The sequence below is a fragment of the Coregonus clupeaformis genome, chromosome 10 (genome assembly GCF_020615455.1).
Source record: "Coregonus clupeaformis isolate EN_2021a chromosome 10, ASM2061545v1, whole genome shotgun sequence".
In the NCBI taxonomy this organism is placed as follows: domain Eukaryota; kingdom Metazoa; phylum Chordata; class Actinopteri; order Salmoniformes; family Salmonidae; genus Coregonus; species Coregonus clupeaformis.
Window position 1 is genome coordinate 15065174 of NC_059201.1, and position 16031 is coordinate 15081204.

The 16031-nt window shown below is 42.0% G+C and overlaps 1 protein-coding gene across 1 annotated transcript in view; it reads right to left on the bottom strand.

Annotated features, from left to right (window-relative positions):
• The window catches only part of LOC121575201 (sodium channel protein type 8 subunit alpha-like), a 139364-nt gene that overhangs the window by 44881 nt on the left and 78452 nt on the right, over positions 1–16031 (bottom strand). Inside the window, exons 13-14 of the mRNA XM_041888153.2 lie at positions 10660–10795; positions 10188–10426 (exon numbers count right to left, since the gene is read on the bottom strand). Of these exons, the coding sequence (XP_041744087.1) occupies positions 10188–10426; positions 10660–10795 (375 nt within the window). The remainder of the gene's footprint in view (positions 1–10187; positions 10427–10659; positions 10796–16031) is intronic.

Here is a 16031-nt window from a genome sequence, read left to right on the forward strand (position 1 = left end):
TACATTAGTCTGCAAATACAATAATAGAGGTATGCAATCCTGTGCATTTTTATGGTGGAAAAATAGCTTCCCCAAAACCTGAAACTCACGCGACAAATGCTAATAGCTAACCTACAAGCTCTCTAGCTATTTAATTTTGGCTAACTTACTGTAGTGTTGTTGTTAACACCTAGTTAGCATGACAGCTAAACTAAACTCGAAATCGATCAGACTTGACTTACCAGTGATGAAATGATCGTAGCAGACCCTGTACTGACAGCTGTCTGGGTTCAGGTATTGACGGGCAGAAAGGTTTCTTCGCTTTTCTGACAGTTCTTGAGTCTTATCTCATTGGTATCACCAATGGTGTTTCATGATTGTGGGGAATTTGTAAACATATTTTTTCCCGTTGTCTTTGCTGCCTTGTTAAGAGCAGCCAAATACTCCACAGAAAACGACAGTGGTGATTAATAAACTAGTTTTAGGCACTGTTATCATGCAGTTTGGGGTAGCCACTCAGCTGCAACCGGACTAGATTGTGATCGACTCTTGATGGAATGCATTGCTTGACTGCGGTGAGGGTGACAAGCACAATATCGTTCGTGAACTGCAGCTCCCCAAACATTTCGTTCTCGAGTTTGAGTTTGTTGAGCAGAGGCTGTGTATGTTTTGGTTTTACAAAGCTGTGTGCATCGTAACATTTAATAATCAATTAATTGCAGTCATTCTTGCACCATGTGATCAATTATTAGTTCTAAACATGTATTTTTCTTCTCTATTCGACCTACAGCATGATCAGTTGTTTGTCGGAGCACCTCTCTAGAGCCACTGAGTCGGAGGAGCGTGTATCAATCCTGCTTTAGGACTCATTGCATTGCGCCCAGCAGGTCAAACGAACAACTAAAATGAACGAGTCACTCAGAAAAACTAATCATGACTCTCGAGTCAGTAAAAATAGTTGTTCAAAAAGAATGAATCATTTGCGAACTGCACATCACTAGAAGACATCTGTTGGATTTAAACTCAGTTTTTCACAATTCCTGACATTTAATCATCGTAAAAATTCCCTGTCTTAGGTCAGTTAGGATCACCACTTTATTTTAAGAATGTGAAATGTCAGAATAATAGTAGAGTGATTTATTTAAGCTTTTATTTCTTTCATCACATTCCCAGTGGGTCAGAAGTTTACATACACTCAATTAGTATTTGGTAGCATTGCCTTTCAATTGTTTAACTTGGGTCAAATGTTTTGTGTAGCCTTCCACAAGCTTCCCACATTAAGTTGGGTGAATTTTGGCCCATTCCTCCTGAGAGAGCTGGTGTAACTGAGTCAGGTTTGTAGGCCTCCTTGCTCGCACACGCTTTTTCAGATCTGCCCACAAATTTTCTATAGGATTGAGGTCAGGGCTTTTTGATGGCCACTCCAATACCTTGACTTTGTTGTCCTTAAGCCATTTTGCCACAACTTTGGAAGTATGCTTGGAGTCATTGTCCATTTGGAAGACCCATTTGCGACCAAGCTTTAACTTCCTGACGGATGTCTTGAGATGTTACTTCAATATTTCCACATAATTTTCCTTCCTCATGATGCCATCTATTTTGTGAAGTGCACCAGCCCCTCCTGCAGCAAAGCACCCCCACAGCATGATGCTGCCTCCCCCGTGATTCACGGTTGGGATGGTGTTCTTCAGCTTGCAAGCAACCCCCTTTTTCCTCCAAACATAACGATGGTCATTATGGCCAAACAGTTCTATTTTTGTTTCATCAGACCAGAGGACATTTCTCCAAAAAGCACGATCTTTGTCCCCATGTGCAGTTACAAACCGTAGTCTGACTTTTCTATGGCAGTTTTGGAGCAGTGGCTTCTTCCTTGCTGAGTGGCCTTTCAGGTTATGTCAATATAGGACTCGTTTTGCTGTGGATATAGATACTTTTGTACCTGTTTCCTCCAGCATCTTCACAGGGTCCTTTGCTGTTGTTCTGGGATTGATTTGCACTTTTCGCACCAAAGTATGTTAATCTCTAGGAGACAGAACGTGTCTCCTTCCTGAGCGGTATGACGGCTGCTTGGTCCCATGGTGTTTATATTTGCGTACTATTGTTTGTACAGATGAACGTGGTACCTTCAGGCGTTTGGAAATTGCTTCCAAGGATGAACCAGAATTGTGGAGGTCTACAATTCTTTTTCTGAGGTCTTGGCTGGTTTCTTTTGATTTTCCCATGATGTCAAGCAAATAGGCACTGAGTTTGAAGGTAGGCCTTGAAATACATCCACAGGTACACCTCCAATTGACTGAAATTATGTCAATTTGCCTATCAGAAGCTTCTAAAGCCTTGACATCATTTTCTGGAATTTTCCAAGCTGTTTAAAGGCAGAGTCAACTTAGTGTATGTAAACTTCTGACCCACTGGTATTGTGATACAGTGAATTATAAGTGAAATAATCTGTCTGTAAACAATTGTTGGAAAAATTACTTGTGTCATGCACATAGTAGATGTCTTAACCGATTTGCCAAAACTATAGTTTGTTATCAAGAAATTTGTGGAGTGGTTGAAAAACTAGTTTTAATGACTCCAACCTAAGTGTATGTCAACTTCCGACTTCAACTGTATATATAAGTATTTAACCCCTTATTTTTGGCACTAAACAGTCTCCTTATATACTTCCAATTTTTTTTTTCAACTGGTATTGGGGGACCTTCAGACTAGTCTTGTGATGCCTGTGGGTGTCCTTGAGCAAAACAACCGACATGTACACTACATGACCAAAATTATGTGGACACCTGCTCGTCAAACATCTAATTCCAAAATCATGGGCGTTAATATAGAGTTGGTCCCCCCTTTGCTGCTATAACAGCCTCCACTCTTCTGGGAAGGCTTTCCACTAGATGTTGGAACATTGCTGTGTGGACTTGTTTCCATTCAGCCACAAGAGCATTAGTGAGGTCGGGCACTGATGTAGGGTGATTAGGAGATTGCATGGTTGTGTGCTCGATTTTATACACCTGTCAGCAACAGGTGTCGCTGAAATAGCCGAATTCACTAATTTGAAGGGGTGTCCACATACTTTTGTATATAGAGTACATGTTCGTGAGAGTCTCACCTTTGCACAGAGGGGTCATATTAGTGTGTAGCCCAAACTGTTTGGACGCTACAGACAGACGTTTGCAGATCGGCTGTACCAACTTCAGACGAGTCCCAATACGCTTGATGGGATCGTTGAGCAAAACGGAGAACACCATCGTGTTCGTGAGAGTCTCATCTTTCCATAGTGGTCATAATAGTTTGTAGGCCAAACAGGTCTTACAAACACCTCTCTAGCACTGTCACCTTTCACCGCAGATGCGGAAATAGTAACACAATAAAATAATGAGGCTATATACAAGGAATACTGGTGCCGAGTCAATGTGCAGGGGTATGAGGTAATTGAGGTAATATGTTCATGACGGTAGGGGTAAAAGTGACTAGGCAATCAGGCAATTATAATAAACAGAGTAGCAGCAGCGTATGTGAAGCGTGTGAAAGAGTGTGAAAGTGTGTCAATGTGTGAGTGTATGTGTGGCGTCAATATGCATGTGTATGTGTTTTGTGCATGTGAGCATATGTAATGTGTGTGTGTGTGTTAGTGTGTGTGTGTGTGTGTGTGTGTGTGTGTGTGTGTGTGTGTGTGTGTGTGTGTGTGTGTGTGTGTGTGTGTGTGTGTGTGTGTGTGTGTGTGTGTGAGTGTGTGTGTGTGAGTGTGTGTGAGTGGGTAGAGTCAGTGCAAAAAAAAAGGGGGTCAGTGAAAATAGTCCGGGTAGCCATTTGATTGACTGTTCAGCAGTCTTATAGCTTGGGAGTAGAAGCTGTTCAGGAGCCTTTTGGTCTCAGACTTGGCGCTCCGGTACCGCTTGCCGTGCGGTAGCAGAGAGAACAGTCTATGACTTGGGTGGCTGGAGTCTTTGACAATTTTAAGGGCCTTCCTCTGACACCGCCTGGTATAGAGATCCTGGATGGCAGGGAGCTCGGCCCCAGTGATGTACTGGGCCGTACACACTATCCTCTGTAGCGCCTCGCGGTCGGATGCCAAGCAGTAGCCATACCAAGCAGTGATGCAGCCAGTCAAGATTCTCTCAATGGTGCAGCTGTATAACTTTTTGAGGATTTGAGGGCCCATGACAAATCTTTTCAGCCTTCTGGGGAGGAAGAGGTGTGATCGTGCACTCTTCACAACTGTGTTCGTGTATTTGAACCATGATAGGTCCTTAGTGATGTGGACACAAAGAACTTCAAGGTCTCGAACTGCTTCACTACAGCCCTGTCGATGTGAATGGGGGCGTGCTTGGCCCTCCTTTTTCTGTAGTCTTGCTGACATTGAGGTTGTTGTCCTGGCACCACACTACCAGGTCTCTAAGGTGATAGGCTGCCTCATTGGTGATCATGCCTACTACCGTCGTGTCATCGGAAAACTTAATGATGGTGTTGGAGTGCGCAGCCCTGAAGTCGTGGGTGAACAGGGAGTACAGGAGGGTACTAAGCACGCACCCTTGAGGGGCCCCCGTGTTGAGGGTCAGCATGGTGGATGTGTTGTTGCCTACCCTCACCACCTGGGTGCGGCCCATCAGGAAGTCCAGGATCCAGTTGCAGAGGGATGTGTTCAGACCCAGAATCCTTAGCGTAGGTATGTGATGTGCTTGGAGGGCACTATGGTGTTGAACGCTGAGCTGTAGTCAATGAACAGCATTCTCACATAGGTGGTCCTTTTATGCAAGTGGGAAAGGGCAGTGTGGAGTGCAATAGAGATTGCGTCATCTGTGGATCTGTTGGGGCAGTATGCGAATTGGAGTGGGTCCAGGATGTCTGGGATGATGGTGTTGATGTGAGCCATGACCAGCCTTTCAAAGCATTTCATGGCTACAGATGGTATGTGCTATGGGGCGATAGTCATTTAGACAGGTTACCATGGCGTTCTTGGGCACAGGTGGTCTGCTTGAAACATGGAGATATTACAGACTGGGTCAGGGAGAGATTGAAAATGTCAGTGAAGAAACTTTCCAGCTGATCAGCGCATGCTCTGAGTAAATGTCCTGGTAATCCATCTGACCCTGCGGCCTTGTGAATGTTAACCTGTTTATAGGTCTTACTCACATTTCGGCTACGGCGAGCGTGATCACACAGTCGTCCAGAACAGCTGGTGTTCTCATGCATGGTTCGGTGTTGCTTACCTCGAAGCGAGCAAAGAAGGCACTGGACAGCTCACGGCTGGGTTTCCCTTTGTAATCAATTATAGTTTGCAAGCCCTGCCACATCCGACCAGTGTCAGAGCCGGTGTAATAAGATTCGATCTTACTTCTCTATTGACGCTTTGACTGTTTGATGGTTTGTCGGAGGGCATAGCGGGATTTCTTATAAGCATCCTGATTAGTGTCCCGCTCCTTGAAAGCAGCAGCTCTAGCCTTTAGCTCAGTGCGGACATTACCTGTAATCCATGGCTTCTGGTTGGGATATGTACGTACCGTCACTGTGGGGACGACATCGTCGATGTACTTATTAATGAAGCCGGTGAGTGATATGGTAAACTCCTCAATGCCATAGGATGAATCCCGGAACATATTCCAGTCTGTGCTAGCGAAACAGTCCTGTAGCTTAGCATCTGCTTCATCAGACCACTTCTGTATTGAGCGCGTCACTATTGAGCGCGTCACTGGTGCTTCCTGTTTGAGTTTTTGCTTGTACGCAGGAATCAGGAGGATAGCGTTATGGTCAGATTTTCCAAATGGAGGGCGAGGGAGAGCTTTGAATGCGTCTCTGTGTGCGGGGTAAAGGTGATCTAGAGTTTTTTCCAACTGTTGTTGAGCAGGTGACATGCTGGTAGAAATGAGGTACGACGGATTTCAGTTTTTCTGTATTAAAATCGCCGCCTCTGGGTGAATATTGTCTTGTTTGTTTATGGCCCTATACAGCTCGTTGAGTGCAGTCTTAGTAAACTGTATGTTCTACAGCTTATCATGAGGTATTCTAACTCAGGTGAGCAGAACCTCAAGACTTCCTTAAAATTAGAGATTGTGCACCAGTTGTTAACAAAGACACACACCAACCCCCTTTAGTTTACCCGACGCTGCAGTTCTGTCCTACCGATGTATAGAAAAACCAGCTAGATTTATATTTCCATATCCTTGTTCAGCCACGTCTCTGAGAAACATTGGATATTACAGTTCTTCAGATAACGTTGATAGGATAGTCTCGAACGGAGCTTGTCCAGTTTATTCTCCAGTGATTGCACGTTCGCCAATAGAACAAATGGTAGAGGCGGTTTATCCACTTGCCGACGTGGTCTCATCAGGTATCCCGCACGCCGGCCTGTATAACGCCGCCTCTTCCTTTTTCAAGTGTCGGGATATGGGCCTGGTCCGGGATGAGGAGTATGTCCTTCCCCGCTGACTCACTGAAGTAGAAATCCTTATCCAAATTGAGGTTAGTGATCACTGTTCTGATGTCTAGAAACTTTTTCATTCATTGAAAACGATGCCGGAAACATTATGTACAAAATACAATTGGTTAGGAGCCCGTAAAACAGCTGCTATTCCCTCCAGCGCCATTCTATATATCCATTCTATAGTGCCACCAACTGGTCTGGTGCAGCCATTAAAGGTTGCAATGACTTTATATTCACACAGCCTCTAAGAACATATACATAAGGTTTACATACCAAATTTCATGGCCCCATGTCCATCAGTTCAGTTCTTATAGCCCTGGTGTGATATGATGCCGTCTAGTGGTGTAGCGTGGCTGACTTTGAATGCAGCAACTAATCATACTCAAATTCATTAGAGGCTAATTAATTGAGTCTATATACCAAATAAAACAAAATCTGGAGTCAATCTGACTTATGGTTCAGGAGAAGAAGATTTTTGAAGTATTTGTAGAATTAGCATATGTGCTTATGTGCATCTATAGCCACGGTGCGGCCAAATTTAAATACAGCAACAATCTTTTCTCAAAACCATTAAAGACTAATGTAATGAGTCTAAATACAAAATGTGGAGTGAATCTGACGTATGGTTCATGTGGAGATGATGATTGCAGATGATTTTGAGCATTAGCATTACATATATTATAAGTTCTTAATAGTTTCCATAGCGATGTCCATGATAGCGATTACAAGTTTCAAGTTGATAGGCCACTGTGGAGTGTATTTACAGTGCTTTAAATGGATACATAAAATCTGATTTTTGAATTGTCAATAACTCAGCCATCTTTGACCAATCCCTTAGCTTTTTTCAAACTAAGTTAAGACGTACCATGGGCCTACATTCATTTGGTGTCATTTGGTCCTATGGTTGAGAAGATTTTGTAAGTATTTGTAGCATATTTTAGCATGTTAGCATATGTTTTAATATGCATCTAGTGGTAAAGTGTGGCCATCTTTGAATGCATCAACGTTATTTTCTCAATCTCTTTAGGGACTATTGTGATGAGTCCAAAGACCAAATTTGGAGTGAATCTGATTTTTATTTCAAGAGAATAATGTTTTTTATAATTATTTCCCTTATTCTTTAAGAAATTAATGCCAAACTTAACATGGTTCATCACGGTATTGTTTGAAGTTGATAGACCATTGTGAAGTGAATTCCGAAAGGATTTAAATGGACATGTAAAATCTGATTTCCTGATTTATCAATACCTAAGCCATCTCTTAGCCAATCCCTTTTCTCACACTATGTTAAAAGATGTACCATGGGCCTAGATACCAAATTGTGTGTTATTTGGATTTCTGGTTCATGAGAATAAGTTTTACAAAGGTTTTCCAAAATGTCCAAGATAGAGGAAAATCTATCCTTATGGGTCCTTGAGACAAATTTGTTAAGCATGAGGAAAGACACCTACATACAAAGTTTCAAGTCTCTAGGTCAAACAGGGCGACGGAAGTGAGACTGCTTATAACAGCTCCACTTATTGGCCAATCAAGGCCATTCTTTTTGACCAAGTTACTCATGGCCTCTAGTTTCTGTGTGCTAAATGAGGAAAAAAGTATCCAATCTATGTTCGAGTTTTTTTTTTGACCATGTCAACAAATTAATAAATAATAATTCTGAGAATAACAATAGCTTTCAGAGCTTCACTGTGAACCCCTAATTAAACATCATTTTGCAAGCGAGCATAATGTATGTTTGTTCAACTACATGCCCAAATGTTGAGTAAACTCACAATTCTATTGCAGCTGGTTGCCTTACAATTGTAGTTTGAATTAACTTTTTTTTATTTACAGTGTGGGATTGGTGCAAGCAGGTTTGCTGCAAGGTAATGTGTTGTCTTTATAGCACCATGCAGGTTCCATTTAAAACCTTATGAGCATGGTTCTTTAAAGAACCTTCAAAATAGTGTTCTATATAGCACCAAAAATGGATCTGCTATGGTTACAAGTCAAATAACTCTTATTTGGCACTACAGATGTCGGATCTTAATTGGACCAGTTTCGTCGCAGGAGTAAAAAAATTAATAAAAATAAAGTGATTATTTCTAATGGGAAATTTGTTTTGATAGGCTACAGTAGGCTATAGTTTAGGTGTGAGATCTAGTGAAAGAAAGAGAACTGCGGATTTTCAGTGAATTTATGTAAATCACAAGGCTTATTTAAAATTCCTGCGGTGCTGGAAAAGTCTCTGCGACAACAGAGTAATCAAATTAAGATACTACATCTTTATATAGAACCACGTGTGTAGTATATTATAACATATAATTCTGATCTCTGATAGAAACCAGAAAATGTCTGCTCAAGATTTGTACCTGAGAATTCTGATCTGTGCGTGGTATGCTGTGATGCAGAACATGGAGTTTAAAATCACAAAGAACTTGTGATTTGTAGAAATTCTGCTTAAATACAGATATTTGAGAGCGAAATGTGAAATGGCTCTTGCTTGCGTGGCATTTTGTTTGATGTAGTGCTGATTAAAAATAGATTCTCAGTGCTTATGAAGGTTGTCCTGGCAGGACAAGGTCATAGAGCAGTGCCACACACACAAACGCATGAGCGCGCACACACACACACACACACACACACACACACACACACACACACACACACACACACACACACACACACACACACATGGAGGGTTGTATCATGGCATGTTGGTGGGCCTATGCCCAATACCTGATCATGTGCCCAATACTTGATCATGTGCCCAATCATCACTGCAGAGAGCACTCAATGATTCATCCTGCACCACCACTGACACCATGCCAACATCTGTGACCTCATTTCCTATCTCACCCATGACACCACACCAATTCCTCTGACCTCACACGGACATGCCAGGGACTCTGCTACTGAATTGAGATATCTGAGAGCAAGTGGACACCACAGATGCCCTCTAACCTCTCCTCACATTCACACACCAGCCTCATACCTTACCAAGTTAGCGATCGATCATGTTACATTAAATTTGAATGTATCCCCTAACCAACCAACCCTGCCACCCTGGACACACCCATGTCCTGCCATGTTAAAACTGCTAAATCAGTAGGAAAAGAGAGGGAGGAGAGAGACAGAGAAGAAAATGGGGCAAGAAATAGAGTGAGACATTTTGGGGAGAGAAACGGAGAGAGCTGCGGTGGTAGGAGAAGGGGAGCAAGCTGGTTGTTTTAAAATAGAGCTGAATTTTGTATGAATTCCCATCAAAGGGCAGAGTGTAGTGCGTGTGTGCATGCGTGTGTGCGTGTAAAAAAGGGCCTGATTAAACCAGCAAAGAAGTGCTCTGAGCCATACTTCCATCATCACAGGATGGACAGAGCAGAGAGAGAGAGAGCGAGAGAGAGAGAGAGAGAGAGAGAGAGAGAGAGAGAGAGAGAGAGAGAGAGAGAGAGAGAGGTGAATAAACGAAATGGAGTCAGGGAATTTGGGGAAAAGGGTTCATAAAGTCTATTTCACACTCTTGCATCAAAGCTCGGCACCTAAGTTCCCTAGTGGCCCAGTTCTCCAGGGGAATTACTAACTGGCGCTCCACTCGTCTGTAGATTTTTTTTTACATTTATATGTTTGTCATCCAGCACAGGGTTTCCCAAACTCAGTCCTGGGGCCCCCGCTGGGAGAGAGAGAGATGTGGAGCAGAGGTAGAGAGCCAAGTATGAGAGATAAATAATTGGATGTGAGAAACATACCAATCACATGTTGACACACTCCTGTGGTACCCTACACACTACACACTGTCCACTTGACTGTTCCTCACCAGATTGCCTACTGACAGCGTATTATCAAAGCGAGGAGTCATGGGGTAGTGCTCCATGGCCATGAAGAGGGTGTTGAGGACGATACAGATGGTGACGGCCAAATCCACAAAGGGGTCCATGACGATCAGGTTGAGCACATACTTGATCTTCAGCCAGAAGGGAAAGCAGTCCCACACACAGAAGAGGTTGGCAAATTTATACCACCATGACGGACACGCCCTTTGAGAATCCTCTAGCTCTGTAGGGGGAAAAGGGAGGGAGTTAAAAAACAGAGGGGGCCAGGGGAGAAAGGGGTAAACCAAGAGAAGGAGAGGGAGACAAAGGGAAAGAGGGGGGAGTCACAAAAATAGACCCATAGCTATAAGGCTGGTTGTCTGGTGGTCAGGTCAGTATATTGCAAAGAGGCAGGGCTAAAAGGGCAGCTGTACCCTCCACCAGTGTGTATGGTGTGAGTGTGTATGAGTTCCATACCCTCCAGCAGAGTGTGTGAGTGTGTATGTGTGGCCACACTCATCACACTGTTGGTCCGGTCCTTGTTGCGGCCAAGCTGGTCCACAGACACCATCAGGGAGCCCGGGTGTTTCCTCTTCCCCTCCATCTCTGTGGTCTGCGCTCAGGGAGAGGACACACACACAAACACCTGTCAGAGGCCTTACACAAACACTACATCTTGAAATTAGTCTAATCACTAACCCTAGCCTTTGTGTCTGACACACTGTATGCTAACCAGAGAGAGAGAGAGAGAGAGAGAGAGAGAGAGAGAGACCAACACCCAATCCTATCCCACACACCAGACACGAAAACCCTATCCCATACACCAGACACTAAAAATGCCACTAAGCCCCATTCCTTACAATATTATCCCACTCTAAGCAAACCGTCCTGTCCCACCCAAAACATATAACAGTTGTATCCCCTTCCCTAACCTCCATGCAAGAGCATGCATATATCCAATAAGAAAAGAGAAGTCAAGACAGCTACTGTACCATGCTACGTTTGGAGAGTAGGTAAAAAGGTAAAGCTTGGCTTGGAGAGAAGTAAGGGGATTTCAAACTACCATGCTACACACAACAACAACAAGTTATTGAGGGGTTCTTTGTCAAGGGGTGCAGGTGATATGTGTAAGCATTTTTCATGTAGGGTTTTTTACTGCTCAGGAAGGGTTCTTTAATGCTGTGAACGCTGTTCTTTCCCTCTCCACCATGTTTTCCTTTATGCCATGAACTGGTACACTGTTAAAAAGTTCCTGTAATTGTATGGTACAGTACAGGTACTGGCTGCAGTGAATATTTGGTAAACAACAACAAGTTACTGAATTTGGGGTATTTGTGCCAACCGTCAGTGGAAGTGTTGTCCCAGTTTAAGTGGTTGATGGTTATGTTGTCAAAGGTTGAGCACCTCTTAACACTAAGATGTAAGAGCATGTGACAATAAAGAGATGCACTGATAAGAGGTTACTGTGCATTTCAGAGTAACTTAATTGCAGTTAGTTGCCTGAGAGTTGCTGTGAATTTAGTGTTACCTAACTGGCAACTAGCTGTCAGTTAGTTATTGTAAAATTCACAGTAACTTAATAGCCACACAGTAAAAAAATGTTTACAAAGTTGTTAGAACTGTAACTTACTGGCACCCAGTTACTGTAAAAAAACAAGAAATTCCAAAGAAATTCCAAAGAAGGTTTAAATGTACATTACTGTACACTTTTTTACAGTAACTTAAAGGTAACTGGCTGCCAGTAAGTTACCGTAAAAACAACAGGATTGTTTTACAGTGCAGTAACTGCAAGTAACTTAATGTACTTTCACTGAACTTTGTTGATTCAAATATAGCTTAACATTAGTTGACAACTACTCAAGCATTCTTTGTAGTGATCACCCTTGGGACCCTTGTTGGCAGCAAACTGACCTTCCTACCACACCATATCAAGTCAGTGAACATGTAAGTTACTGTGAATTTTACAATAATTACTTGCAGCAAGCTGACAGTAAATTGTTGAAAAATAAACATGAACTTCCTGGGGCCTCATTTATAACCGTTGCGTACATTTCACATAACATTTCTGTGTGCGCCTTTTCTGAAGTCTGAGCACGTACAAAAATAGAGTTTTATAAACTTGGTGCAAGCCGTACATACGCACGTTTGCCATTATAAATCAGATCTGATGTAAAACTAGCATTAAAACTCTGCCTGGAAAACGTCCTCCATTCACCTTTTATGGTGACAATAACGCCCTTTATTTGCTGGAACTAGGCCGATTCGCATTAGGCCACGGCATGCAAAAGACGAATTGTTGTACAATATTTATTTTATCAATAGATTATTGGGTTTCTATGTCCTACATTGGTATAGGCTCTGGGATGAAATAGGCAATGATGTAGTGCTCCTATCGCACAGCAATACTGTAGCCTACCCATACTGTCAAATATTTTACATAAGCTACCGGTCCATTTACTGTGTTGGCAGAATGTTTTAATATTTAGCAGTGATTTATGCTGTATCTATGTCAGTTTCTGAAAGTGAAAACAATGGCAAATTGTTGTGAACCTGTCAGCAGAACGTGTGAATTCAACAATGTTTTGCATCATCTTTTTCCCTAACCTAAATACGATGGACTGCACACAAACTCTGAGACATTGTCTAGGGCAGGCTATTAAAAAATGCAATTGCAGTACTTACAGTAGCATACATTAGGCCTACTTTAATGTAAAACATAAACTGTTCAGCTGTTAAATTCGACTGTATTATAAACCGCGCTGCCTATGGATTTGCAATATAGCCTGTCTATTTACTAGCTTGCACAAAAAAAATGCTGGACAGAACACACGTTGGGTTATTTCTTTTTCATACCCCTTTTTTTCTCCCCAAGTGGTAGTTACAATCTTGTCCCATCGCTGCAACTCCCGTATGGACTCGGGAGAGGCGAAGGTTGAGAGCCATGCATCCTCCGAAACACGACCCTGCCAAGCCGCACTGCTCGCTTAACCCAGAAGCCTGCTGCACCAATGTGTCAGAGGAAACACGTACAACTGGCGACCGTGTCAGCGTGCATGCGTCCCGGCCCGCTAGAGTGCGATGGGACAAGGACATCCCGGCCGGCCAAACCCTCCACTAACCCAGACGACACTGGGCCAATTGTGCGTCGCCTCATGAGTCTCCCAGTCGCGGCCGGCTGTGACACAGCTCGGGATCGAACGCGGATCTTTAGTGATGCTTCAAGCACTGCGATGCAGTGCCTTAAACCGCTGCACCACTTAGTTGGGTTATTGAGATATGATCCACCGGATCAGAAGACTGGAGGCGTGTCTTAGTAGTGGGTGGCTTTGATATAGTTATTTTTGGCCACCCATGAGAGTAAATGTCATTCCGGTTCATCTGTTCTGTTGTATTGTCATCACATCTTAAGGGTGAGTGCTGACACTTTAGTAGCTTAATGATGCGTACACAAGTTGAGTTCCTCAAGTGCCTATGCATATCCCAATGGTGCGATAGTTACAACTTTGTTATGATATATAAATGGTAATGTTATTAATTGTATATTAAAATATGTAATAGAAATGTAAATTTGCGGTGTACAAACATAACATGAACAGAAATGACATTTACTTGCACGGTTGGCAAAAAAAGACCAATCTGCTGGGTCAACCCAGCATGAAAGTGAATAAAAACCCAACTGATGGTTAAATTAACCCATGTTTGAGTAATCCAAAGAAGCGGCCTATTGGGTGTGGCTTTCAGATAGTTCAGTCTGGCCACCTGTGAGAGTAAATGTCATTTCTGTGAAGTTTGTACACTCCAAATTTCAAGTTTGCTTTGATATTTTTGCACATTACATGTTTTATTATAAAATGTATAACACTATTTAAATATTATAAAGTGGTATCAATCCCAAAATTGGGATATGCATAGGCACTTACGGTGTTGACAATAGAACAGAACAGTTTAACCAGAATGACATTTACTCTCACAGGTGGCCAAAAACAACTATCTGAACGCCACGGCCTTACTAAGCCACGTCTCTAGTCTTCTGTTCTGACCCAGTGAATCATAGCTCAATAACCCAGCACCAACAACCAAACATAAAGAAAACAACGGGTTGTTTGTGACCCAACTGGCTGGGTCCAAATTACCCAGCGTGTGCTCTGTCCAATATTTACACAAATTGGGTTGTTTTTAACACAGCATTTTTTTGGTGTGCTAGGTCCAATTAAATGAGAGATGCGCATGCTAATTTGTTGTATGGCTACTTCGAGGAATATGAACCCATCACGGCCAGAAAAGTTGAGAAATGTATTCTGCAATGGTTATGAAAATAAAATAAATAGGAAAAAGATTCCTATGTCTATTTTTTATGAATAAGCTTTTCATCATATCCCCCATTTGCACAAAATACAATATTTCAACCACTAGCAGAGATGTGTGTAGGCATGGTCTAAAGATTGCGGGGAGGTGAGCACATTCTCACGCAATTTTTTTTGTAATAAGTGCCAACTTTTGCATGAAAACTGGTGCGCGCACATTTTGGGGTATAAATGAGGCCCCTGTTGACCAACTGCCATTAAGTTAATGGAAAATTCACAGTAACCTCTTAACAATGCAGCTCTTGATTGTCACATGCTCTTACAAAGCTTGTTGAACTGGGAGTGGACAAATGAGGTGCTTAACCTTCATCAACAGAAGATAAAACCATATTTTCTTACAGTAACTTACAGGTAACTGGCTACCAGTAAGTTACCATAAAAACAAGTTGCGGTTTTTACAGTGGGGTATGGTGTCTATACCATGGCCACACTTTTCAGTGTTAAATTAACACACTGCTTAGTGTAAAGCCTTTATGCATATTTCCCAGAATGGCTTTCGAGTGAATTGTAGAGTTACCACCCATGACTGCATTCATTTATTTTCAGTCCTGTGGCCTTCACCAAGTGTTATTATTTCAACATAATGATTTAAGCATGTATTTCATGAAGCCTTATTTTGAAGGTCTAGTTATACCCTAACACATTGGCCTGAAACTCATGGTTTACAGGCTAAATCAGGCCTGCAAGTCACAGTATGCTGATTTGCAAATTGATGTGTTATCCTTATTGGAATCCAGCCAGAGTTGGGATAGTCAACATTTGGAAGTCTGAAATAAGAGACTACCTAAATCATCTAAACTGGAACAACCGTTTCAGTAACAGATTGGATTAGTTTAGGAAAAATGTATGTTATTTATATTTGAGTAGCATAAGATTAATTAATCAATCAATGCAAAAACATAGATAATGAAACAAACAATTCAAAAAAATCCACCTGCAATAGAGCATGCTGGGAAATATGATAATGATGGGCGTGGTTTTGGTTCAACACTGGTTATTAACACCAACACTGGGGTTCTTTTACAACAATGAGTGTTAATTTAACACTTACAGAGTTAATTTAACACCTGAATCAACACTAGAAATGTTAACACCCTGATTGAACAGTATTTCTTAACAACAACTTAATAAGCAACCCCAGCTCATGTTCAGTCCATTCATAGAAACACAAAGTAACGCCACATCAACATCAAAACTGCTTACAACAGGAGATGCCCAAGCAACAATGCTCCACGAGAGAATGTAGTTTTAACTTATCAGATAAACAGCTTTCTACTGAACACATTTATTTTTGTACCGTATACAGTCACAAATTATTTTCAAGTTCAAATTTAACTATTTCAGTTTTTATGCAATATCAAATTGAAAGGTTTCTTTAGCCCTAGAACTGAAGCTCTCCCTAATTACTCCAGCTTCATACTTAAAAGTACTTTCATTCCATTTGTAAATTACCCATCAGTTAGCACATTTTGTAGATTGGTAGAA